The following is a 27,809-nucleotide window of genomic DNA, read 5'->3' as shown; positions in this document are numbered from 1 at the left end:
GGGGAAGAATTGCAGGGTGCACTCAGTGTGCAGACTGGGGAAACCATTCCATTGCCCACAGAAGGTGGCTGCGTGGGTAGCAGGGACTATGTGGAGTGGACAAGCCAGTTTTTTAGGTTAGAGGGTCTCGGGAAAGAACAGTCAGTCTGAGTGCAGGTCAAACACAGGATGAAAATAGACCTAGGGACCATCAGTACTACAGTTACACATTGTTGTTGTGGTGGTATTGGAAAGATCCAGAGCTCTAGGCACTAATAGAAAACACTGACACTCGAATTGTTAAAAGTACTGAAAGCGGCCTAAAGTTGAAGGTAAGTTCAGCTGAAATTTTTATCAAGAGCTTAATGATGTTCAGAAAGGATAGATTAAATATGGTTGGTGGTGGTGTGTTTGTTGCTATTAGAAGTACTACATTCTAGTGAAAGTGAAATAGATAGTTGTTGTGAGCTAGTATGGGTAGAGCTTTTGCTTGGCAGCCAGAATAAATTAATAGATTATTTTTACCAACCTCCCTCCCAGATGATACAGTTGCTGAAAGGTTCAAAGAAAACTCGAGCTTCACTTCCAAGATGTACCCCACTCCTATAGTTTTAGCTGGTGTTGATTTGAATCTGTGCTTGATACATTGACAAAAATGCATATTTAAGGTTGGCGGTAGGCATAAAACATAGTCAAAAATTATACCAAATGCTTTCCCTGATAATTATTTTGACAGTTAGTCCAGAAATACACCTGAAGCGTAAACAGTTGCGATAACATACTTGACCTCTTAGCATCAAAAATCCTGAGCAAATAGGGAGCACCATGATGGATACAGGGATTAGTAACCTCAAGATTCTTGTAATGAAACTGAGTACCATAATGTCCAAAGCAACTAAAAATATACCTATTTAATAAAGGAGACTTGAACTGTTGCCTTTCTAAGAGACAATATCTCTTCCTTTTAAACAAACTTCACGAGAGTAGACCAGATGTGGATTAAGTAGAAGGAAATGCTATTGATATCAGATGAGAGATTTATAACAAATTAGTTGATAACAGATGGGAAAAGTGTGCCAGATTTAAAAGAACGTGAAATATCAGAGGTTGGCGATGTTTTACAGAAGCTTGAAGTTTAGCACGGAATTAAATGTGAGAAGCTTTTAATAGCTTCCACAACAAAACTCTGTCTCAAAATCTGACAGAAAATAGAGAGATTTTGGTTATATTGACAAGGGAACACATGAAAGAGGACTTAAAAGGTATTCAGTATGTCAGATCTTGCATAAAGAATTGAATTATGAATGAGGAAAAGTCATCACATGCAACAGCTGGCACTGAAAAACTGTGGTTGCAGAATGGAGTATGTGGAGTCAATTTTGGGTTGCCACAAATATTGGCACCAATTGTTTAATAACATCCTCTGGAGTAATGAGGCTGTATTCTATGTGGAAGCTTTTATCAACAGACACAATTGCCTTTATTGGTCAGAACAGAATTGTGGTGTTATGATGGAGAAGATGCATCCTTGCACAAAAGTGACCATATGGTGTGGAAGGACTGCCACAAGTTTTATCAAATGGTTTATCCTGCACAAAACAGTGAATGCAGCACGTTACCTGCAGATGTTTGAAAATTGTATTTGGCCCACAATATCTATATCAGATAAAACTGAAGACATTATTTTTATATAAGATGACACACCACCTCACTTTGCAAATGTTGTGTATGGGTGAGAATTTCCAAGAACATTGGCTTGGAAGATGCGGACCTCAAGAGTGGCCTGCAAGAAGTTCAGACCTGACTCCATATGTGACTACCTTTTATGGGGCTGGGGTAAATGTGATGTGTACCAGATGAAACTTGGCACAATGGAAGAATTGGAAGCACAGGTTCGGGACGTTATCACCAATACCCCATGCGATTTTCTCCAGAGGACTGGGGATTCCATTCACGGCCATTTGAAATGATTGATCGCTGTCATAGGCACCTACATTGAAGTTTAAAGTATGCATCCACATTCTTATACCTGTATAACAGTGTATGCATGATACTAATTTCAGTAAATTACAGTTCTAAATGTAGAATTTATTTGCCTTTTTCTGTACCTAGTTACTTTGCAGGCACCGTCTATATAAATGATTTACGAGACAATCTGAGCAACACTCATAGATTGTTTGCACATGATGCTGCTGTCATGTACTGCCTATTAAAGTCATCAGAAAACCAAAACCAATTGGAAAGTGAGTCTTGCTGGTACCATAGGTGTGTACGTTTGGGTATCTGCAGGGTTGTTTGTGTGAATGTGTGTACACGTTTCTAGAAAAAGTGTGCCAAGCACCAGTCCTCTATAGGCATTTGTACATATTTTTCCATCCTGGAAATTTCCGTTATTGTTATTGTTATGACGACGACGAATGAATAATCGCCAATGTGAATGACTGGTGGCCAATGCTAAATAGAAACATACAAATCTCTTCTTTGCATATACGGCAGGTTCGTCAGGGAAGTCGATAAGGAGTTGGCTGCATGGTCTGGGTCTACAATGACTAAAATAATTAGAAGTCGTTGGTAAAAAATAATATATAGTACGTAACTGGTGGTACAGGAGTCTTCATAGTCAGGAGGAATATAATTACAAACAGAGAGCTATAGAGGCATCACATAGGCCATACTTTAACTAAGTGCCTTGTTAGAGGTTGTTTCCTATCAGCTGAAGGTTATGTTACTTTCCTACTTGACGTCCCGAGCAAGAGTGGCTGAGTGCACGCTAGAGACTTGTTGCAAGCCGTGTAGCAGTGCTACTCTAGACTCACGGGTCCAGTGATACTAGTACGGACCGCGATCGATAACTGCAACCCCTAACAAGTGTGGTATCGAACGTTGATACCACAGTTACATAATTGCAAAATGATTTAGACAAGATATCTTATGCTGTAAAAAGTGGCAATTGATTCTAAACAATAAAAAAATGAGAAATCACCCTTGTGAGTACTAAAAGAATTCCATTAAATTTCAGCTACGTGATAAATAGCACAAATTTAAGGGGTGTTGATATGATTAAATTCCTAGGGATTGCAATTACACATGACTTAAATAGGAACATTTACATAAATCATGATGCAGGGAAGGTGAACCAAAGACTGTATTTTATTGGCTGTACACGTAGAAGATGCAACAGATCTATTATAGAGGCTACCTACAATATTCTTGTCTGTCCAATTCTGAAGTGTGTCATAGAATCTTTACCAAATAGGATTGACAGAAGTCATCAGAAAAGTTCAAAGAAGGGCAACATATTTTGTATTATTGGGAAACGGGGGATAAATGTTTTTATTCAAGACTGTGCCAGTTCCCAAACATACTTGAAGATAAATGGCTTAGGTACAACCAATCATAATGAAAGAGTGAAATATAGCCTCAAGTTTTAGTAGAACCAATAGAAGCCAAGGAGGCTCATGCATACTTGTAAATAATTTAGTAGAGTATAAAGTGTAAGATGATTTAAATTTTCTTAATTAAAGTGTATTTAAAAGCTGCTCAATTGCATCAGGAAAATGTAATATTGTTATTATGTCAATACACAGAATCCAAGATGTAGAGGTAACAAAATTACTTTTACCAAAGTTAATGGATCTTTTACAGAAAGTCAACAATGAGAAAAAAAGGGTTTTAATAGCTGCTGATTTAATATAAATTTATAAAATGAAACCAGTGGCTGAATGAAGTTTGTAGAGTTAATCCAAAAATTTGGTTTCAAGGTAAATTTCATGGAAGTCACAAGAGCAAATACATTGATAATATTTAACTAATTATAAATTTGATGACTTGAGGAAGCTATATGTAGACTTAGGACTTTTCAGACCACTGTGCTTTATTTATTGAAATAACTAATGCAAGGAAGGGCAACATACTGTAAAAGACATTTTACTTTTAAAAATTTAAAATTGTTCTGCTCTAAATTAGAAGAGATGGGGTGGCAAGTTCAAGATATTCCAATCTTTGTGCTTTTTAACACACTTTTAAATTTTTTTTACATGTATTTAAGGAAATATTTCCTCTTAGAATATGCCACACAGAATAAGCTAAATTGGCTGACTGCTTGAATAAAAACTTCCAGTGGGGAAAAAAGGCAACTTCACAAGGAAATGAAGTGCAACAAATACCCCATTTTCATTAATCATGTCAAACAGTATAAAAGCATATTTAAAAGGGTAATGGAAACAGCAAAATTAATGCTTAACAATAATTACATCTTGGCTCACGGACACAAATCAAAGGCAGTGTGGCCTGTTGTAAAATCAGCACAGGGAATTAGAACTGACAGTGAAGATAAATAATAAAATTGTAACAAGTTCTGATCAAATGTCAGAATCATTCAATAAACTTTTTATGAATGTTGCAAAATCAGATGTAGATGTCAATGCTTATATGGAAAAAGTACGTTTAGACCAGAAGGCAGAAAAATGCTTCAACAAATTTGAGACAATTTCACCCTTAAGATGTAGTGGAAACTGTGTTATGTCTAAAAAATAAAAATTATGTTGTTTGAAATGACATACTTAGCAAAGTCTTTAAAGCAGCTGCCAGGATAATAGCTCAGCCCTTTTACTCAATAATTAATAAGTTACTTGAAGAAGACCGCTTTACAGATGCTCTAAAGTATACAGAGGTAGAACCTTTGCTTAAAAAAGGCTCAAGAGAAGATGTGGGGAACTACCGTCCAATTTCTATTATCCAATATTTTCAGAAATATTTGAAAAGTGGTGGTAATGCAAATTTAAAAAAAATAGTGAAAAAGCAACATCAATTCAGATAATCAATATGGCTTTCATAAAGGCAAAAAGCACAGTAGATGCCATTAATGAGTTTGTGAAAGAAATAATTTCCACCGTAGACGTGTCGAGAAAAGTTACGGGATTATTCTGCAACCCCAAAAAACATTTGACTGTGTAAAGAATCACTTGCCCCTGTATAAAATGGAAAGATACGGAATTGGGGGTTGTGCTTCAAAGTGGTTTAAGTCATATCTCAAACAGAACACAAAAGGTAGTTATATCATCGAGCCAGGCAAGTTTATTTTCTGGATGTATGATTATTTCTCAAGGTATTTCACAAGGTTTGATTCTAGTTCCAATTTTATTTCTATATAAACAACTTACACCTTAACGTAAGTTCACACTCAGTCTTATTTGCCAATGACACTTCTGCCATTGTTGAAAACAAGTCACAAATCTACTAGATAGTTTAGAAAACCGATTCCAACTCAATGGACTGAAAATGAATGTTGTAAAAACACATTTATTGCAGCTCAAAACTAAAAACTCAAAAGTAAATGAAACCCACATTAATCATAGGAACCAAGAACTGGAAGAAGTGGGGTGTGTTAAAGTTTTAGCAATGCATCTAGACCCAATTTTATCCTGTTCTTTACATATAAAGTACTTAGCTAATAAATTAAACAGTCTGACCCTTGTGTTGAAGAATCTATCTTTTCAACTAGCATGGAGATGAGAAAAGTAGTTTATCACAGCTATTTTGAGTCATTTATAAGGTTTTATAGGGTTAACGGAAGCAAAATGATTAGAATATTAAAATTACAGACTAATAACCTCAGCAGTTGAGTCCCATAGTGCTCAGAGCCATTTGAACCATTTTTAAAATTACAAAAATCAATTATTAAAAATTTATGCAAAACCAAAGGAATCCTTTCACCCACTGCTTATAAATTTAAAAATATAGTAGAGACCTGGTATTTCAAAGTTCCATGTATTTTGAACTGGTCCTAAGAAAATTAAAATTTTACATAAAATTGGAGTAAAAACCCATTTTCATACATTGTGCTCATGTACATTTTACGCACTTTTGAATGTACTACATTTTGAAACTTCTTTCAATTTTCTGTATACAGTACAGTTAAAATTGTCCCGTGTGGGGGTTTTAGTTCATAATACACAAAAATAAATTTTGCCTCAGAGTGTTAATGCATTCCTATTACAGATGGACAGGTACTGTCAAACAGGGTGATATCGAATGGTTTTGTTGTTATTTTGATTGTAACTTTTGTATATATTGTTAGATTAAATTGATTGTTACGGAAGTGGTAGGGTATATGTGTAACGAATAAAATATCCCAAATCCAGAAAGTGTATGTGTAGGTATATTTACCTGAGGCAGTTAAATAAAGTATCCGAAGGCACCCCATGGATTGGGGTGATTTCGGACATGTGTGTTTTTTAAATCTCTGCCCAAAGTTACAGTATATAGAGGGCGTATTCAGACAGTTACACCCCCCCCCCCTTTCTTTTTTTAAATTCTACATGCTTCTTATTTGATTTTGGTGACATTTTACACATTTTAAGGTAGCCCTATGTTACGAATAAGCGATATAGAATGATATAATGAATTTTATATATTACAAATAAGTTTTTATTTTGCAAGAATTTAGATAAACAGTCTCTTTGTTCACTTCTGCATGAGCTTGTTTAGTATTTTTGCTTCAGTGAACGGAAAGATCTTCTGACTGTTGTTTGAGGAATAAATGCACCCATTCTTCTCCTGGCAAATTATTACAAAATTTCTTCTCTTTTCGGCCAGATTTATCAGGGTAGCCTTTAACTAAATACCTAATATCCGGTTTAGTGAAGGGAAATCCCAAATGTGCAGCCCTCAAGATACCTTGCTTCAACATTTCTTCTTCTTCTTCTTCTTCTTCTTCTTCTTTATTTAGCACTGGCTGTCCTCCCATTTTTTTCGGATGTGCTTCCTGCTCTTTATTTTGTAGGGTTGATTTAGGTATACCATACAAATCACATGCTTTCCGGTACGATAATTTACCACTCTGAATATCACGAACAGCTTTATCTAAAAGTTCCGGGTCATAATTACACCTCTCCTGCTCTTATACGTTCTTGGCATTGTCTGAAATCACCCCACACAGTACACAGTTTTACAAAAACCGTTGTTATTTTATAACCTTATATGAGAAACTCGACAAACTTGTACAGAAATTTTCTCAATGCTGTTAGCTACTGAGCGCGTCGACAATTATGGTTACAATAACTTCCCGCTTGGCGCAACAATAGAAAGTTTCCACTTTACGATAATGCATGGATTTTTAACACTGAGACTGTTCGTCAATTATTCACCTAGGGAAACAATTGATGCAAAATAAAAGTTGTGGAAAGTGATAAATGCAATCTTGCACTTAAAATAACTGGCGCACAGATGTTAAAGTAAGTAACTCTTTCTTTCTATGTAGTAGCAAAGAGCAAATAAGCCGTACTGTCCGAATCCGCCCCGGTGTCCGAAATCACCCCGTTTGACGATACCATTAGGCTTTGAAGAGTGTGCTTGCTCTTTCTTTATCGACCGTTAACTAGCTGGGACTGCCTGACAATCTGTTGTACAGTACATATTGTTACCCCTATCGCTGTGTCTACTCAGCAACAATGGTCATTTAGTAGAGTACACATTTTACAACGTTGGCTGACCATTGTTGTATCTGCTGTAGTTGGTTGTGTAGTAACGTGTACTGTAGTGAGCTACCTGTGTCACGTTAATTTTAGTGTGTTGTATGTATGCACTGTGTACTGTACATACACTGAAGCACCAAAGAAACTGGTATAGGCATGCATATTCAAATACAGAGATATGTAAACAGACAGAATACAGTGTTGTGGTCGGCAATGTCTATATGAGACCAAAAGTGTCTGGTGCAGTTGGTAGATTGGTTACTGCTGCTACAATGGCAGGTTATCAAGTTTTAAGTGATATTGAACATGGTGTTATAGTCGGTACATGATCAATGGGACACATCATCTCCAAGGTAGCAACGAAGGGGGGATTTTCCTGTATGATCCTTTGACGAGTGTACTGTGAATATCAGGAATCTGGTGAAACATAAAATCTTCGACATTGCTACAGCCAGAAAAAGATCCTGCAAGAACGGGATGAACGATGACTGAAGAGAATTGTTCACTGTGACAGAAGTGTAACCCTTCCGCAAATTGCTGCAGATTTCAATGCTAGGCCATCAACAAGGGTCAGCGTGTGAACCATTCAACGAAACATCATCGATATGGTGATTTTGGAGCCGAAGGTCCACTCATGTAGCCTTGATTACTGCACAACACAAAGCTTTACGCCTCGCCTGGGCCTGTCAACATTGACATTGGACTGTTGATGACTAGAAACACGTTGCCTGGTCGGATGAGTCTCATTTCATATTGTATCAAGCAAATGGGTGTGTACGGTTATGGAGATAACCTCATGAATCCGTGGACCCTGTATGTCAGCAGGGGACTGTTCAAGCTGGTGGAGGTCCTATAATGGTGTGGGTCATTTGCATTTGGAGTGATATGGGACTCCTGATGCATTCAGATATGACTCTGACAGGTGACACATGCATAAGCATCCTGTTGATCACTTGCATCCATTCATGTCCATTGTGCATTGGTCAATTCCAGCAGGACAATGTGACACCTCACACATCCAAAATTGCTACAGAGTGGCTCCAGTAAAACTCCACAGAGTTTAAACACTTCCGCTGGCTACCAAACTCCCCAGACATGAACATTATTGACCGTATCTGGGATGTCATGCAACATGCTATACAGAAGAAATCTCCACCGCCTCGTACTTTTATGGATTTATGGTCAGCCCTGCAGGATTCATGGAGTCAGTTCTCTCCAGCACTACTTCCGACATTAGTGGAGTCCGTGCCATGTCATTTTACGGCACTTTTGCGTGCTCACGGGGGCCTGCATGATATTAGGCAGGTGTTCCTGTTTCTTTGCTTCCTCATTGTATGTAACTGTGTGTTTTCTTAATGTTTTCATTCATACATTACAATGAGTGGTAGGAGTAAGAGAAAATTTGTGCCGTTGAATGTGAAACTGGAGGCTTTCAAAAGGCCAGACAAAGGAAAAAATTAAGAAACATTAAAAAAAACTACCTGCTGAGTGTGGAGTTGGTGAAGTGACAGTTGGAGACTGACATAGAAACAGAGACCAAATTGAAATTTTTATCAGACAAGTGTTCCGTTTCGTCATTTGAACTGAAAGTCAATTGAGAAATCGGAATATGAAAAAAACGAGTTAACCTTTGTTTGTTTGGTTTACTTAACAAAGACAAAAAGGAAATCAAACAATGAAAAATTTAGTATGGAATGTAACAATATTGTGAGAATCTGTTGTTGAAGAAGGCCTTAATGGCTGAAAGCTATAATTGTGTCTTTTTGTTGTGCCTATCTGCAACTCAGCATCTCAGCTATATGGTGACTAGCCACTTTCCTTCTCATAATATTGTTACAAGAAGGAAATCCATTTTCAGGGCCTATTCTACAAGAAAAAGTAGTATTTTTTAGGAATGAGTTTAAGGAAGGTGAGGACTATTTTACTAAAAGTTCAGGATGATGGGATAGGTGGAAGAAGCAATATGGCATAAGGCAGCTTGAAATTTGCAGTGAAGAACTTTCTGCAGCTTCTCAAACTGTTACACAGTTGGCGAGAAATTAATAAAAATTATACAAGAAGAAAGTCTCACTGCTGATCAACTGTAATGGCTAAGTTATTAAATGCTTCCTTCTAAAACTATAGCCTCAAAAGGAGAAAAGGCTGCCCTGGGCTACAAAAAAAATGTAAAGAGAGCTTAAGAGTTCATGCTGCATCGAATGCAAGTGGATACCATAAACTGAAGGTGTTGGTAATAGGGAAATCTGCTAAGCATAGAGCATTAAAAAATATCACTGCTTCTGCACTGCCTGTTACATATGTTCTCCAAAAATCTACTTGGATGGACAAAAATATTTCTAAGAAGTGGATTTTAGAAAAAGTGCCTGCTTTCTGAAGTAATCTTAATGCTTGACAATGCTGGTTCACACTATGATGAGGACAAATAGGACTAAGGCATTTTACAACGCTTGAAAAAAGAGGAGTCAACGTTTTTTGCTTCAGATGCTTCTACAAACAGAAGATGAAGGAATCATCAAAGAATTTCTAAAATTGGCAGAACTGATGAAAAGCTTGCTGGGTGTAAAAATGTGAATGCGAGTGATATTTGAGAATGTACGAACAGTGATGAACAGTTACAAGTTACAGATCTTGCAGTTGTTGAAACGGTTACTGAACCTGCTGAAGACAGCTATGACAAGGAATTTCCTGAAGAATTTGTACCAGTGATCACTTAAATCAAGGATTTGGCAGCACTAGATGTGGCATTGCATTATATCGAGTGGCAAGTGGAAGCTACTCCAACTGACATCATGCCTCATAGAAGATGACACAACATTGCTGCTAGAAAACTAAGTTCTATTTTGAAACAAGACTGTGGACAATTTCTTTAAAGTGTAACTTATAGTTTTGCAACTTTAAATGTGTGTCCATATATGTACATATAACATGGGTAAGCTCAATATTGGCTTTTTAGTTATTTTTAATAATTATTGTGCTTATTAACCATTCATTCATAATTTACCCATTGATTTAATGATATTACCATATTTCCCTTTTTTTTTTTTTTTTTTTTTTTTTTTTTAATTCGGGGTAGCCTCAGTCCCAACTAGCTTGAATTACTATGGCTCTACTGTATTAAGTGCCCTCTGTTTGTACATTTATGAACTGATAATTTTTGTATACAGTAACCGTAAGTTATTCATAGACAATAATTTTAAATATCAATACAGCACTGGGAACAAGGGAAATTTCAGGCTTCCCAGCTATATGCACAAATCCCAGAATACATGGCATGACAATTTACAATATTCTAAAAAAAATAAACAAATCCACAGCCTGGAGCTAGGGCAACTGAAACAAAAGCTATGAAAGTTGTTAACGCAGAAATGCTATTATTCCCTATAATAGTTTCTGAATGATGATGTGAAAGTCTAGGCAAAAAAGCAAATGATTGTTAATTAAGCTTAGCAGTTTTATTTCAAATAAATGACTGTAGTAGTTTTTTTTTTATATTAATGCTGTTGTTATATATTGTTCCTGTAATACATTTGAATTGTAATTACAGTGTTGACAAGTCCCTGTACATTAAATCTATGATCTGACTTTGTATGATATGCGAGTTGGAGTGGCAGTCATTAAAACAAAGGCATTTTTTGTTGCACTGAGATGTTTTCATGAAAATCCAATCACCAGCTTTCTGTTCCAAATACAAAAGTATTTTGAAGATGCCCACCTACAATGGAAAAAATGATTATTGTGATAAAATATGGAAAATCTGAGCTTGCATCAAAAGAAGAAAATGTTTATTTTTTTTCCATATGCTATTCTGGATTGGAGCAGTAGAGAAATATTCTGCCAAGCACTTACATATGAATAGCATTGTAATCTTGTAGATGCAGATAGCTACTCATTTCATAATGGAAATAATTTCCATTCCTCTTTCTGTAGTTAGGAACTTGGGTGCTTAATGCTGAAAATTGCCTGTGCACTTCCTGTAAGCAAACATTGATATACATATAACCCTCAAAGAGTCTTGATTTTAAATTCTGTAAATATGGTCACTCATCGTTTTGTATTCTTAACACCATTCGTTATCCTGTTCACTTATTTCTGAAGTATAAATGATTGTTTTCTTAAAACTGTGTGGCCCCTGAACATCAAACCAAATCATACAAGCCTTTTGATATCTGAACAGTATGCACATAATACTGTTCCACTATTCCAGCAACCCCAAAAAACTCTTAAATGTAGCATTTGCTTATTATTTTTTCAGTACTTCATGTACTTTTACCACTGTAAGATGTCTGATAATGCCATAGACTTGTAATTATAGCAGTATAATACTTACGGCTTTTGTTATGTCTCTGAAACTCACCCCTGCTATTTTTCTTGTTAGGTTCAATTATGTATTGATCCCTCAACTATCTTCCCACTTCTTATGCTGTAGTGTAAATCTTGTGCAGTAAACCAGCTTTGCAGTTCCTTGTAATAAGACTATTTCAGACACTGCATTTGCCACTGACAAATAGTGCACTGTATCTGTTACAAAAATTTAGAATAAAGGGTCTAATAAAAAGCCTTGGGGTGCTCCATTAGCAGCATCCATATACACTGAAAAAATATCTCTCTTCACGGCATTGTTATGCACCCTGTGGCTTGTGAGATGTATCTCCATGAACAACATAAAGATATAAATTATTTACAGATGAGGTTAAAGGAAATCCTCTAGATAAAAACAGAGAGACCAATTAATTTTACCACAGCGTGTAGCGTGGGGTACTTATTTCAAAAAGTTAAAGCTAGCTATTTAACTTCAATTGTTTTCCTTGAAACCATTTTAAGAATTAAAGTATTAAATAATTTAAAAAAGCAAGTTAACCTTCCCTGAATGACTAATTATTTTAAAAATCAGCATAATAAGAAGACAATTTTATTTAATAGAACAGCAAAATGTGTTGTTGTTTTTCAATTTGTGTTTTTACGTTCTTTAATGAGCTGTTTAGAAAAAGTTTTAGCTCGTATGGTTTTGCTTCCGGCAGATTTTGCTTTGTGTGTGTGTGTTTTCTTTTTTGGTGCTAAATATCTAACATTGGTCTTTACAGTTTACTGAAAATTCCCTGTGTGGCTCAAGTTGCCTACTCTAGTTGATCCCTGTCTTCCTGCCACATCCAATCCCTTATGTTTCATTTTTGTTATTTTTCAGGCCACAGCCAAGAACAATTGAATGGTATTTCTTGCGATACTGGTGTTGAAGATTTGCTGGAAGAAGCAAGCAACAAATTAATTCTCTCTGACAAAGAGCATACAACCTTGACATTAAATAAATCAGCATCTTCACAGCTTCAGGCTTCGAATACAGAATTAGTATTACCTGGTGCAAAGCATTCACGACCAAGACTTTTTGTGCATCCTCCAAAGCTGAAACCTAGCCGTAATGCTCTACTGAATAGCCTAGCCCGCAGGAAAATTTTGCAGCTGTCTGACGAACCAGAAATGGTATGTATGTGGAAGAAACTTCAGGTAGTTATTATTGAAGATCCTTTGTATATTCTGCATAAGAGGAGTCAGTACTAAGAGGTCAGTCTTCTTCTTCTTCTGTCTGTAACAGTTTAGGCCTAGAAACTTGTTCTCGCTTCAGTCCGGTCTTTTAACTGTCCGTCCTATGTTCTTTTTTCCTTTGGGTTGCTATAGTAAGCCCATCTTTGGAATCTTTATTTCTCCCATTCATTCCAGATGTTCCTTCCAGTTTTGTTTAGTTTTGGTGTCATAAATGGCTTATCATAGTTCACAAATAGAGCAATGAATGAGAAATAGTGCAGGCCACTTGACCTTATACCGTGCCTTCTACAATCTATAGCCCCCTTGTCTTGACACCTTCAATGCATTTCGTGTAGTTTCTTTTAACTTGTCTGACTCACAAGTAGGAAATGTGCCAGCTCTCTGTAGTAATGACAGATTTGTTAACTTCTATTTAAAAATAATGTTGGAGCTCTTTGGATAACTGCCCCAAAAGATGCTACAGTGCTTCTCTGATAAGTATGGAATAGGATATGGTTGCATGATACAAACATACAAAAATATGTGTATCATCATGTTTTTTATTGTCTTGTACAAACTAGGCATGTCTTGCAATACAGTGATACCATACTGGAGTACTGAATGTATAAATTTAGAGTAGAATTGGTGGTGACCCCCTATCAGCATTTTAAAACTTTTAGTGAGGCAGAAATTCAGTTTGTCATTTATGAGCAGTTCTGTGGTTATTTGAAAAACGAAATGATGGGAAAAATGTAGGCACTCTTCAGTGTAAGCAGTGTGTTTTGTACAGTTCCAGACATTCATTTATTTGGGCATTTGCTGGTGGATGATGTTTTGAACCCAGCCATTATGTAATTCTGAAACCAGGAATGGGTTACTAACTTTGGAGTCTCGCACAACTGTTCCCACTGCATTCCAACCCCCAATCCTGTCTCAACACCAGCCTTTCACTTCATCTGTCTTGTTTGTGTTCCATTCTAGCTTTTTCTTTGGAACTTATTCCATTTTATATCTTTTAAACTTATTTATCCTTCTCACTTACAGGCTTTTTTTTCCATTTAGCAAATCTTCTATTTGCTAAGCAACAATTGTCCTACACAGATATTGTATTATTGCAAGATACATGCTAAGATGTCTAATAAACAGTTATTCTGTGTTATTGACCCACTATGCTCAGGTACCATTGATAGCTTGAAGAGGGGAATGTAGGTAATCTGCATTTTTATAAAACACAAGTAACAGAAGAAGCAACATCCACACCATGTGCTCATTGATGGGATGGGCAGGTTGGCTGCCAAGTGGAGTATGTCCTAAAGTCGACTTTTTCTGGAGAGCAAATTTAAAGTTTGCAGCTCACTGTAAACCCATAATATTTCTTGAATAAATTATGGCACGGCAATAACTTTTAAATGTAAACTTTTAATCACAATGTATAAATATAGTGTTGAAATGTTTTAACTGAAAGCATCCTTTTAGGCAACATGAGTCTACCTGAATGACCCTTGTAAGATTTGCCACTGTTTCACAACCTTTTTGCAATATATTGATGTTCATCATATTTACTTACCTTTTTGGACTGGAGAACTGCAGCACTCGCATCCATATTGGTACTAGCACAAACAGGCAGCCTGGATGGCTGGCTAGAGGGATAAGAATATCTTGAAGAACAAAGTGGCAATTATATCAAAACGTTAGAAACAGTCAGAATCTAAATGCAGCAGCCCATTACAAACAGTATTGTAAGGTGCTTAAAAATGTTATTAGGAAGGCAAAAAATATGTGGTATGCAGATAGAATAGCTAAGTCTCAGGATAAAATTAAAACCATATGGTCAGTCGTAAAGGAAGTGGCTGGTCTGCAGAGACAGGTCGAGAATATAGAAGCAGTGCGTAGTGGGAATGTCCGTGTTACTGATAAGTCACATATATGTACAGTATTTAATAATCACTTTCTGAATATAGCAGGTGAACTAAATAGAAACCTAGTCCCAATGGGGAATCATATAGCACTCTTAGAAAAAAGTGTTCCGAGACTGTTACCTGAAATGCTCCTCCATGATACTGACAAGAGGGAGATTGAGTTAATAATTAAATCACTAAAGCCCAAGAACTCTCTTGAATATGACGGGGTATCTAGCAGAATACTGAAGTATTGTTCTATGTATGCTAGCCCAGTACTTAGCCATATCTGTAACTTTTCCTTTAGGAGTGGTCGGTTTCCTGACCGATTAAAGAACTCGGTAGTGAAGCCACTTCATAAAAAGGGAGACAGGGATAATATTGACAATTATAGACCTATTTCTATGCCATCGGTGTTTGCTAAAGTTATCGGGAAGGTTGTATATACAAGGTTACTGGAGCATTTAAATTCACATAATTTGCTGTCAAATGTTCAGTTTGGTTTTAGAAATAGTTTAACAACTGAAAATACTATATTCTCTTTTCTCTGTGAGGTTTTGGATGGATTAAATAAAAGGTTGCAAACACTACGTGTTTTCTTTGATTTAACGAAGGCTTTTGACTGTGTTGACCACAAAATATTACTGCAGAAGTTGGACCGTTATGGAGTAAGGGGAGTAGCTTACAATTGGTTCACCTCTTACTTTAAGAACAGAAAGCAGAAGGTAATTCTCCGCAATATTGAGAGTGGTAGTGATGTTCAGTCCCAATGGGGCACTGTTAAGTGGGGCGTTCCCCAAGGGTTAGCGCTGGGGCCACTGCTATTTCTTATTTATATAAATGATATGACTTCTAGTATTACAGGTGATTCAAAAATATTTCTGTTTGCTGATGACACCAGCTTGGTAGTGAAGGATCTTGTGTGTAATATTGAAACATTATCAAATAATGTAGTTCATGAAATAAGTTTGTGGCTTGTGGAAAATAATTTGATGCTAAATCACAGTAAGACTCAGTTTTTACAGTTTCTAACTCACAATTCAACAAGAACCGATATTTTGATCAGACAGAATGGGCATATAATAAGTGAGATGGAACAGTTCAAGTTCCTAGGCGTTCGGATAGATAGTAAGCTGTTGTGGAAAGCCCATGTCCAGGATCTTGTTCAGAAACTAAATGCTGCTTTATTTACCATTAGAACGGTATCTGAAATAAGTGACACTTCAACATGAAAAATAGTCTACTTTGCATATTTTCGTACACTTATGTCGTATGGTATTATTTTTTGGGGTAATTCTTCTGATTCAAAAAGGGTATTTTTGGCTCAAAAACGGGCTGTTCGAGCTATATGTGGTGTAAGTTCGAGAACCTCTTGTCGACCCCTATTCAACAGTCCGGGAATTCTGACATTGCCCTCACAGTATATATTTTCTTTAATGTCGTTTGTTGTTAGCAATATTAGCCTGTTCCCAAGAGTTGGCAGCTTTCACTCAGTTAATACTAGGCAGAAATCCAATCTGCATGTGGAATGAACTTCCTTGACTCTTGTGCAGAAAGAGAGTGCAGTATTCTGCTGCATCCATTTTCAATAAGCTACCACAAGAACTCAAAAATCTTAGCAGTAGCCCAAACTCTTTTAAGTCTTAACTAAATAGTTTCCTAATGGCTCACTCCTTCTATTCTGTCGAGGAGCTCCTGGAAGAGCTAAAAAATTAAGCAAATTCCAGTGTTACATTGTTGATTTTCGTTATTTAAACTTATGACTTGTCACCTGAATATGTTTTTTTATATTTCATTTTATCTATTTCTAATATCGTGTTATAATTTCATGTATTGACTCATTCCATGACCAAGGAGACTTCTCCTTAATTTGGTCCCACAGAACAATAAATAAATAAATAAATAAAACAGTCTTTAACACACAGGCCGTGTTACTTTTGTCTTCACACTACAAATTTGATAGTATGAATGTTTTTTATAAATGTACTGTCCCCGTTGACTTATATCAATGCCTATATGCAGCTAAGGGTATTCATTTCATTGTAATTTCATGAATGTTTGCACACAGCATATCACGGAGCACACAAGTAATCAGTGTTATCAGGTAGTGGTAGTGGCTTGACTGCTATAAGCAGTTGAACATAAACCACCTGATTACCGAGGTGCATAGCTGTTTTGTTTAGTGTAATAACATTTCGTTCTCTTTGTGCTGTGTAGTAGTGAACAGTGGAACTAGGACTCGTGCCACTTCTCAGATACAAATATCTACCTGTCTTAAGTGGTGTTTGGCCTTTTTTCAATTTTTATGACTTACACTGCTTGGCAGCCAACCTGCCCATATATGATAGGGTCCAATGATGTTTAGTAAGGGTAGTACTTGAAATTACAAGAATAATTTAGTAATTCACTCAAATATTTGACATGGAACAGCTTCAACATGCCATCCGAAAGGTTGCCCAACAATACCAAAATTCACTGTATTTTTAATTCTTTTAGTGCTAAGAAGCTAAAGTGGAAAATGTCTTCTTCTGTTAAGATCTTTGTAACTTCATTGTTTGTTTCTGGCGAGCCCTCACAGGCGAGGAAAAATTTGCTGGTACAGAACTGCAAGAATTAGCCAGGTGGCTTTGAAATATGATTATTTTACCTATTGAAAACTTTGAGAGATAAAACATATGTTTATGAACTTGATATTAAACAAACATGTAAACTTAAGTACCTTTCTAAGTATGTGCAAGTTAGATTTCTAGCATAATTAGTTAATTATCATTGGAATCTAAGTTTGGTTCCAGTTGCTGAGTGTATAAGATAAAATTTATCATGGCAGATTTCATTTCATAAATAAAAGTGCAATTAGTGACATTAAGTAGAGTCTTATTGTGCAATTAAAATAACTTGAGACTTTTGGCAGGTCTGAGTAGAGCAAGCAAAGGGGCACATTTTTGCCAGCATGTATGTCACTCACTTTTGATGCATGATCATTAGCTGGTCATCAGAGAAACATTGTTAAGTAATAAACAAATGACTGTGGGGAACAGGGCAATAACTTCAATGAATATTTTAGAAAAAATGCAACTGTGGTATAATCGGTGCAATGGAAGTCGCAGAATGTCTATCCTTTTCATCAGATCTTAAACTAGTGCTAGAGTTGACAGAAATGATCTTCTATTTGTTCTTACGGATTAAAGAAGACCACTCACTCAAAAGCAGATGTGTTGAGTTGTCTATAGGAAGACACAGAAGGAAGAAAACTTGCTAGCTTTCGGAGGTCTCTCTCTCTCTCTCTCTCTCTCTCTCTCTCTCTCTCTCTCTCTCTCTCTCACACACACACACACTATATGGTGCCAGCTAGTCTTAATGGCAGGTGGACTAGTTGTGGAGATAGTGTTGGGTGGTCTGGGTAGAGAGAGAGGAAGGCAGGAGGCAAGGAGAGGGCCTGGGGGTGTGGCTAACAGCTTGGAGGGATGCAGCCATCTTGCCAGCAGGGAATGTGGGAGGGAGGGAGGCATGGTTGGTATACGGACTTGTATGATTGTAGCAGCTGGCAGGAAGTAGCACATGCTGAAGGCAATGTGGGGATGTGAATTTGGAGGGGCAATAGGACAGACATAATGGAAAATGTTGGGTGAAAGGTGTATGGGTAGTGGGTCATCTGAGATTGAGACCAGGTTGACTATGGGAGCAGAGGATGTGTTGTAAGGATAAGTCACTTCTGTGTAGTTCAGAGAAACTGGTGACGGGGGGAAGGATCCAGGTGGCTCGGGCTGTGAAACAGCCATTGAAATTGAACATGTTGTGTTAAACTGCAAGTTGTGCCCCCAGATGTCAGTTTTGTTCTTAACAGCTTAACTGTGGCCGTTCATCCTGTTGGCCAGCTGGTTGGTAGTCATACCAGTGTAAAAGGCTGCACAGTGCTTGCAACAGAGTTAGTATATGACATGACTGCTTTCACAGATGGCCGAGCCTCTGGTGGGGTAGTATAGTCGTTTGACAGGACTGGAATAGGTGGTGAATTGGACAGGGTCTTGCACCTTGGTATGCCAAAAGGATTATAATCGCGTGACAAGAGGTTGGGAGTGGGAGTGGCATAGGGATGGACTACGATGTGATGTTGTTGGGTGGGTGATGAGACACAATTTTAGGAGGGGTGAGAAGAATGTTCAGTAGGAGGCCCTCCATTTCAGGGCAGAATGAGAGATTATCAAAATCCTGGTGAAGGCTATGGTTCAGTTGTTCCAGTCCAGGGTGATATTGAGCGAAGAGTGGGGTGCTGCTTTCTAGCTGATTCTGGAGGATGGTGGGAGAATTAGATTTATGTGAAAATATGGCATAGGAAATTTGTTTGTGGACTAGGTTTGGGTTGTATTGCCTGTCTTTGAAGGCCTTTGTTAGACCCTCAGCATACTAACAAGGTATTTCTCGTCACTGCAGATATATAGTCCACGGATGGATAGGTTGTATGGGAGAGGGTTTTTTTTTGTGTGTGTGTGGAAGGGTTGGCAGCTGTCCAAAATGCATGTGCTGTTGGTGATTGGTGAGTTCAATGTGGACGGAGGTGTGGATGGAGCCTTCAGAAAGGTGGAAGTCAATGTCCAAGAAGATGATGTGTTGTGTAGAGGAGAACCAGGTGAAGTGGATGGGAGAAAATGTGTAGAGGTTTTAAAGGAATGTGGATAGGGCCTTGGGCCTGAGTCCAGATATGAAGATGTCAATGAAGTGCCTTCCATTCAGCCTAGCTACCTATGGACAATGTGTCTGCAGTGAAAAGAACTCCCCCAAAAGAAACCTAGTCCCCAGTCAGATTCCTTGTGCCATTCCTCACACACCCTCTGATCCTCCCTTCAACCCCAAGAAACAGCTACTATATCCTTTGCCAGGGCTTTATCTCTCATTCTGCCCTGAAACAAGGGTCATCCTGGCCAAAATTGTTCCCATCCCTCCTAAACTGGCGTTCATTTGCTCACCAACCTACACAGCATCCTAATCCATTCTTATGCCACTCTCACACCCAAATCCTTGTTACAGGGATCACATTCCTGAGACAGACCAAGGTGCAAGACTTGTCCAATCCACCCACCCAGCACCTCCAGGCCTGCCAAAGGACTATCCTACCCCATCAGAGGCTGGGCCACCTTTTAAGGCAGTTGAGTCATACACCAATTCTTCTGCAAACACTGCACAATCCTTTCACATGGTATCGCTATAAGCCAACTGCCCACCAGGATGAATGGCCACCACCAAACTATTGTCACATCATGGAGCTGAACAGAACATGCTCAATTTCAATGGCTGTTTCACAGCTTGAGCCATCTGGATCCTTCTCTCCACCACCAGATTCTCTGAACTTACAACACATCATCTGCTTCTGTAATTGTCCTGGCCTCAATCTCAGATGACCCACTGTCTCCACACCCTCCACCCAATTGTTTCCCCTTCCTATGTCCTGCCACCCTCTTCTAATTCACATCCCCCACACTGCCTTGAACATGTACTGCTTCTCATTGGCTGCTATAGTCATGAAAGTCCATACACCCACCACTTCTTCCTCCTAAATCCCAGCCAGCAATCTGCATGCCTCCCTCCGAGCCATTAGCCAACTCTTTCTTTACCCACCCTACCCACCACAACCAGTCCACCACCTGCCATTATTGTAGCAGGCACCATATAGGTGCGCGCGTGTGTGTGTGTGTGGGGGGGGGGGGGGGGGGGGGGTTTGCAGTTCATCAAAGGATAATTCTGAAAGCTAGTAAGCATTGTTCATTATTTCTTTTGTGTGTACCTGTTGAGAACACTTTTGGATTTCTGTGAGTTGTCTCCTTTAATCCAAAAATATTTATATTCTACAAGAACTTTCCTACAACATCTATTTGATCTATTTTTCCAGCAACCGCGTAAGGACCAGACCTACGACAGTTTTGCAGTAGCTTCTTAGCCTGAATTCCGTAAGAGAAATTTTTTTTTTATTGTTTTTGGCCACATTATTTTTACCTGGGTGCATAGATGATGTTATATCGGGTGGAAGTGGGTATGGTATGGAGGAAGCCTGGTCCTACTTCAGTGATTGTCGAACTTTTTTGTTCAGGAGCTAGTACTGACGTTGTAGGGTGGCACCTCAAACCCTGTATGTACTGATCTTGTTATTAGTTGGTAACTGACATAAATTAGTGTGTTACTGATTGTTAAAAGGCAGCTTCACTTGGAACACTTCATGTCAACTGATCTCTGTTTCAAGTTGTTGCACCTCAGGGATACCAAAGATGACACTGTAATTGCTTGATGAAGTATTGTTTTGTGTATGTAGGTGGATGATTGATTAATAACAGTGACTGTAGTTCATATTTAAATGCATTATGCAATATGAGACATGATCATAAATGTTCACTAAATGTTTAGGATGTGTTTTTTTTCTACAGTCTGCCTTGTATTACAACAGCCTTAATTTAATTTAATTTCATATTCCTTTTACAAACATGTACCACATTTAAAGATGCACATTTCTGTAATGTGCGCACACAAATCCATGTTACTTATGGGTCAAAATTTGTACCATAACAGCTGATAGGTAGAGTCATACACACTCGTCAGTTGTCAGTACCGGAAGACATACAATGAAACATTACTCCCTCACATTCTCTAATTCCACAGTGGGTTCTCTTCTGTTTCTGAGGTAAGGGGCTAAGTTCACTTAACTCGTGGCCAAATTCGGTGATGACAATTAAAATTAAGCACATATTAAAATAGTACTGTCTCTGTAAATATGTTTGTCACTGAGCAAGAAAATTACACTCTTAGAACACTTAATGTTAGTCGACTTTTTTGGGTTTGGTTGTTAGTTGTTAGATGCATATTATTAAAAATACAGCTGAAATCTGTGGATCATATTTTTTTCGGACTGCATGTGCTTTCAGCAGAAAATTAGCAAACCATTCTGTGAGAACAATGGTGCTCAGTTCCTCATGATAGTTGCTTTGCTTCATGGAAGTAAACAGCAACAAGCAGTTTGGTATGAAGCTATGAGCTGAGACAATGTGAAGGATGATTATCCAGTAAAACTGACCTTTTGGTGCTTGTGTTATTACTTGTACTGTGTGATTCACCTAGGTTTTTGTTAATGTGTGACATACATTGACCCATGTCTCAACAAATCAGTGTCTCCAAACAAAATGTATCTAATGACATGCAAATACTGACATTTCTGAGACACTGTCACTTCTCTTGATAATAGATGTCAGAGATGAAAACCTCTCATGACAGAAACCAAACACAGTTTCTTTCAACCTGTAAAGAATTTTGTTGAAGTAGGGTATTCCTGGCATTGATGATAACCATATACTTGTCTGCATATTGTATACTGATGGAATGCATCCATCTTGGTTACTCATCTGTCATAACTACTTTTCTTGCCAACTTTTCCCAACCTACTTCCTTCCCATTTGCTTTAGTTCTCGGCATCATAGACAATAAATGTTCAGGCCTGTTCTGTCCTCCACTTATTTAACATCTAGAATGAGTCCCCAAATATTGCATCCCAGTTAAAAGTAATTGCACACACTGCTCACAAATTCACAGCTTTGGTCGTAGATTGTAATTCCACTTCCCATCCTCAATACTCTTGAAGCAGGTGACCGTATTCTTGGATGACTGCGTCTCACTACACACAGGAAGTGGCTACATGGGTAGTGGGGCCTGTGTGGAAGGGACTGGGCAGTTTTTTTTTTTTTTTTTTCTTTTTTTTTTTTTTTTTTTTTTTTTCTTCGAGGGTCTCAGGAAACTACAGAAAGGGCATCCATCTAAAAGGGGGCAGGTAAAACATAGTAAGGTAGTTGTAGAAATTCAGTGTTGTAGTTGTAGTTGTAAATTGTCGTACCTGTGTTGAGAAAGAACCAGAGCACCAAGCCCTGATAGAAAGCACTGAAGCTCAAAAAGTTACAGGTACAGAAATAAGCTCAGCCGAAATTTTTTCAAATGACCTAACAGTGTTCAGAAAGGATAGGTTAAATACATTTGGCGGGGGAGTATTGATGTCAGAAGTAGTTTACCTTGTAGTGAAATTGCAGTAGATAGTTCCTGCAAAATAGTATGGGTAGAGGTTATATCTGACAATCGGACTGAACTATTAATTGGATCATTTTACCAACCCCTGACTCAGAAGATATAGTTGCTCAACAGTTGAAAGAAAACTTGAGTCTCATTTCAAATAGATACCCCAATAAAATAATTATAGTCGGTGGTGACCTTAATCTACTCTCGATACGTTGTGAAAATTATATGTTTAAGCCGGCGGCAGGCATAAACCTTATCTGAAATTGTACTGAATGCTTTCTCAGAAAATTATTTTGAACAATTAGTTCATGAGCCCACTTGAAGCATAAATGGTTGCGAAAGCATACTTGACCTCTTAGCAACAAATAATCCTGGACAAATAGGGAGTATCATGATGGATACAGGGATTAGCGACCACAAGGGAATTGCTGCTAGGCTGAATGCCAAATTTAAAAGAACGCAAAATCCCCAAGATTGGCAAAGTTTTGCTGAAGTTCAAAAGACAGCGCATACTTGAGTGCGAGATGCTTATAATAATTTCCACAGCGAAACTCTGTCTTGGAATCGGGCAGAAAACCCAAAGAGAATCTGGTCATACATAAAGCACACAAGTGGCAAGATACAATCAGTACCTTCACCGTACAATAACAACGGTGAAGTCACTGATGACTGTGCTACTAAAGCAGAGTTATTTAACACGGTTTTCTGAAATTCCTTCACCAAAGAAGACAAAGTAAATATTCCCGAATTACGATCAAGAACAACTGCCAAAATGAGAAACATAGAAGTAGATATCCTCGGTGTAGCAAAGCAGCTTAAATCACTTAATAAAGGCAAGACCTCCGGCTCAGGTTGTATATTACTCTGGTTCCTTCCAGAGTATGCTGATACAATAGCTCCATATTTAACAGTTATTTACAAATGCTCGCTCACAGAGAGATCCATATTTAAAGACTGGGAAATTGCTCAAGTCACACCAACACCCAAAAAGGGAAACAGGAGTAATCTGCTGAACTACAGGCCCATATCACTAATGTCAATTTGCATTAGGGATTTGGAACATATACTGTGTTCAGACATTATGAATTACCTTGGAGAAAATGATTTATTGACGCATAGTCAGCACGGATGCAGAAAATATCATTCTTGTGAAACACAACTAGCTCTTTATAATCATGAAGTAATGATGTCAAATTGATTCCATATTTTTAGATTTCCAGAAGGCTTTGGACACCATTCCTCAAAAGCGTCTTCTAACCAAGCTGCGTGTCTGTGGAATATCACCTCAGTTGTGCAACTGGATTTGTGATTTTCTGTCAGAAAGGTCACAATTCATAGTAATAGACGGAAGGGCATCAAGCAAAACAAAAGTAATATCCGGCGTTCCCCAAGGAAGTGTTATAGGCCCTCTGTTGTTCCTTATCTATATTAATGATGTATGAGGCTATATGAGTAGCCCACATAGATTGTTTGCAGATGATACTGCCATTTATCATCTTGTAAAGTCATCAGATGATCAAATCGACTTGCAAAATGATTTAGATAAGATATAAATATGGTGCGAAAAGTGGCAATTTACCCTGAATAAAGAAAAGTGTGAAGTTACTCACATGAGTACTAAAAGAAATCTGCTAAATTTCGATTACACAATAGTTCACACAAACTTGAAGGCTGTAAATTTGACTAAATACTTAGGGATAACAAGTACAAATAACCTAAATTGGAACAGTCACATAGATAATGTTGTGAGTAGAGCAAACTGAAGACTGTGATTCATTGCAGAACACTTAAAAGGTGCAACAGGTGTACTAAAGTGACTGCTTACACCACACTTGTCCGCCCTGTTCTGCAGTATTGCCGTGCAGTGTGGGATATGCATCAGGTGGGACTGACGGATGGCATTGAAAAAGATAAAAGAAGGGCAGCTCGTTTTGTATTATCACAGAATAGGGGAGATAGTGCCACAGACATGATACATGAATTGGATTGGCAGTCATTAAAACAAAGGTGTTTTTTGTTGCGACGGGATCTTATCATGAAATTTCAATCACCAATTTTCTTCTCTGATTGTGAAAACATTCTGTTGGGACTCACCTACATAGGGAGAAATTGTCATCACGATAAAATAAGAGAAATCGGGGGCTCGCACAGAAAAATTTAAGTGCTCATTTTTCCCATGTGCCATTAGAGAGTGGAATGGTAGACAGACAGCTTGACAATGGTTCATTGAATGCTCTGCCAGGCACTTTATTGTGACTAGCAGAGTAATCGTGTAGATGTAGATGCAGATGCAGATGCAGATGTTTCAGGTGATCCTTGTGTTCAAATGTATGAAATAGCTACGAAAACAACATTATTACAAAATGATTAGTTCACAACAACAGCTGACGAACACAGGATACTTCAGTACTCGAGTACATTATAATTGTGTATGAGAGCTGAGAAAACCTGGAAGCAAATGATCAGCGCCACATGCTACTGTTCACTCGCAGCATGGTGTACTATACCTTCCCACCTTTTGGTGATTTGGTAAGGAAAGCTAGTTTGTCACTGTAGTTACCTGACTAATTGACTGTGTCCCCTACTTTGTCAAGTCGCAAGTTATTTTAATCACACAATAGTATTAGACATTTGACAATAATTGTAAACCAAGATGATGACATACGTGTGAGACTATCTAACTTATAAGAAATTGTGTATCCAACTATTAATAAAATATTTCATTCTGTTGCTGTCATGTGCCCATTTTTTATGCGCTGCCTTGTATGTTTCCTTAGACATTGGAAGTGATTGTCTTGAGGGCAAATATTAAGTAGATGATAGTGTCAACAGCTGTTTCAGTTTGATTTCTTGAAATTAATGTCTTGTTGCAGACTGATCCTCCCATCACTTGCCATGGAAGAGGAACTGGCTGTTTTGCAGAGGATGTCATTCCCAGTGATAAATGTCCACCAGGTGCAAAACTTTTAAAAACTGAGTTTGTTAATGGATTCTCTCACTCTGTCACTGAAGACAAACTGGCAATGCCAGATGTGGCTTCACAGAATATTGAGGTAGAATCTGCGGAGATATGTGATCAGGGACAGTCTTACAGGGAGTCTCAGAAGCAGTGCATTAATTGGTCAGATATTCGAAAACTGAAAGTCCCCAGTTACAGTCCTGTATCCATGTATCCTGGTGGCTCACAGAGTTCGCCTGCACATGCAGTCAACTCCTACACATCTCAGATGTCTAGACAAAACAGTAAAGTCAAATCTATTGCAGCTCCAAACATTTTTGATTTGCCAGGATTGTCAGCCTCACCAGACTTCTTATGTGAGGAGAGAGACACTTCAAGGTGGAAACAGGGTGATCAGAAAAAGCAAGATTCATCACGTAAGGCCTTAGGTGCGCAGTTTAAGTCGGGAACTAAGAGGACAAAAGAGTATTGGTGTAGTTTGCCATCCTCACCAACCAATTTTACCACTCCAAAGGAAAATCTTTCGTGGAGTTCTCTTAGAAAACACAATTCACATCCAAAACAAATTATGTTATCAGATTATATCAAACCAATGTGTAGCTTGGGATCAGTGCCAACACACAGTTTTTCAGAATCTTCCAGTCCACACGAAGAACTGAGAGACTGTGACTCATTACAGATTCATTCTGCAAAAGATTTTCCTCCATTAGAGTAATTTAAACATTTTACAAAGATTTATATATTTTATTTGTATTTACAATGAGATGTTGTATAATGAATTTTAATTTTCATATTGATTTCTTCATCTATACATTTTATACAGTTTTGAACAAAGCAAAGTGCCTGTTGTCATGTCCCAAATGTGGGTTTTTGCCTGTGATTGAGTGACACGGTTTGTAACAAAAGACTTAGCTGGTTGGCCATAGTGTGAGGGAGACTTTGACCTGGCTAAGATGTTGCAGTCTCCTTTGTGATAGGTAAAACGCTGGAGTTAATTGAATTTAACTCTTCAGAACATTCAACAATTTGAGATTTATTTAAATTTAAGCAAATCAACCCAGTTGCTCTAGATAAGATGTGTCCACAAAATGGTCAAGTCTGATACAGAGATGGTGACTGACTAACACCATTCCTTCTGCTTTAAGGAAACCCACACCACAAAATACAGTCCTTTGGCTGCTGCCTAACTGTGCATCTGATCCAGTTGCTAACTCTGCAGTGGACTCTCACTAAATCCACCTAGATGCCTGCCTGCCTGCCTGCCTGCAGCTCCTGCCAACAAGTTTTCTAAAGCTGCTCTGAGACAGGTCGCCAACACTATATGCTTGGAGCATCCTGCTTCCAAATTTTGTTACTCTTTTCCCTGCACTTGCTTGGCATGCCTTAGTGTGAAGCACTGGTTGCCACATTATGGGCTGTATTTGTGCATTATTGTTCAGCATTCTTCAGAGGCTGGATGGAGGGGTGGAGATGACTCTCTCAGTATGGTCATACACTGTGTCCTAAGCTTTCATTGGCTTGTCATGATTTAGTGCAGTCCCACCAGATGGCCCCCTCTCTTTCATCCCACACTGTCTCTCTAACTAGAAATGCTGTCCTCCTATTGTCTTTAATTAGTCTGTGCCAATGGCTCTGTTATCAGAATACACAAGGCCCTCTTTGTGTGTTGATATCTTATAGCTCTTTTGCTTGTTACTTTGCACAGCTGCCCATCTGCCTGGTGTCTCATGAGCTTGCTTCTGGATCTGTGGCTCGTCATGCTACATCCCGAGAGTTAATAGGTTACCACTGCTACTAACATTGTGCTTAATTTGGTATTATACATTGTACTTCAGACTTGACTTTCCTTATGGATATAACACCTCCCCTGTCACAGAAATGGCCATTATTTGCCTTTGGCATAGCTACATTAAAGATTTTTACATTCATTGATTTTGT

At 38.0% G+C, this 27,809-nt stretch overlaps 1 protein-coding gene across 1 annotated transcript in view; it reads left to right on the top strand.

Annotated features, from left to right (window-relative positions):
- Positions 1-26,907, top strand: part of LOC126252852 (uncharacterized) — a 77,480-nt gene extending 50,573 nt beyond the window's left edge. The window contains exons 4-5 of the mRNA XM_049953803.1: positions 12,637-12,929; positions 25,786-26,907. Of these exons, the coding sequence (XP_049809760.1) occupies positions 12,637-12,929; positions 25,786-26,586 (1,094 nt within the window). The 3' untranslated portion in view covers positions 26,587-26,907. The remainder of the gene's footprint in view (positions 1-12,636; positions 12,930-25,785) is intronic.
- The last annotated feature ends 902 nt before the right edge of the window (positions 26,908-27,809 follow it).

Source organism: Schistocerca nitens, chromosome 4, assembly GCF_023898315.1.
Source record: "Schistocerca nitens isolate TAMUIC-IGC-003100 chromosome 4, iqSchNite1.1, whole genome shotgun sequence".
Taxonomy (NCBI): domain Eukaryota; kingdom Metazoa; phylum Arthropoda; class Insecta; order Orthoptera; family Acrididae; genus Schistocerca; species Schistocerca nitens.
This window is presented reverse-complemented; position numbering and strand designations above follow the sequence as displayed.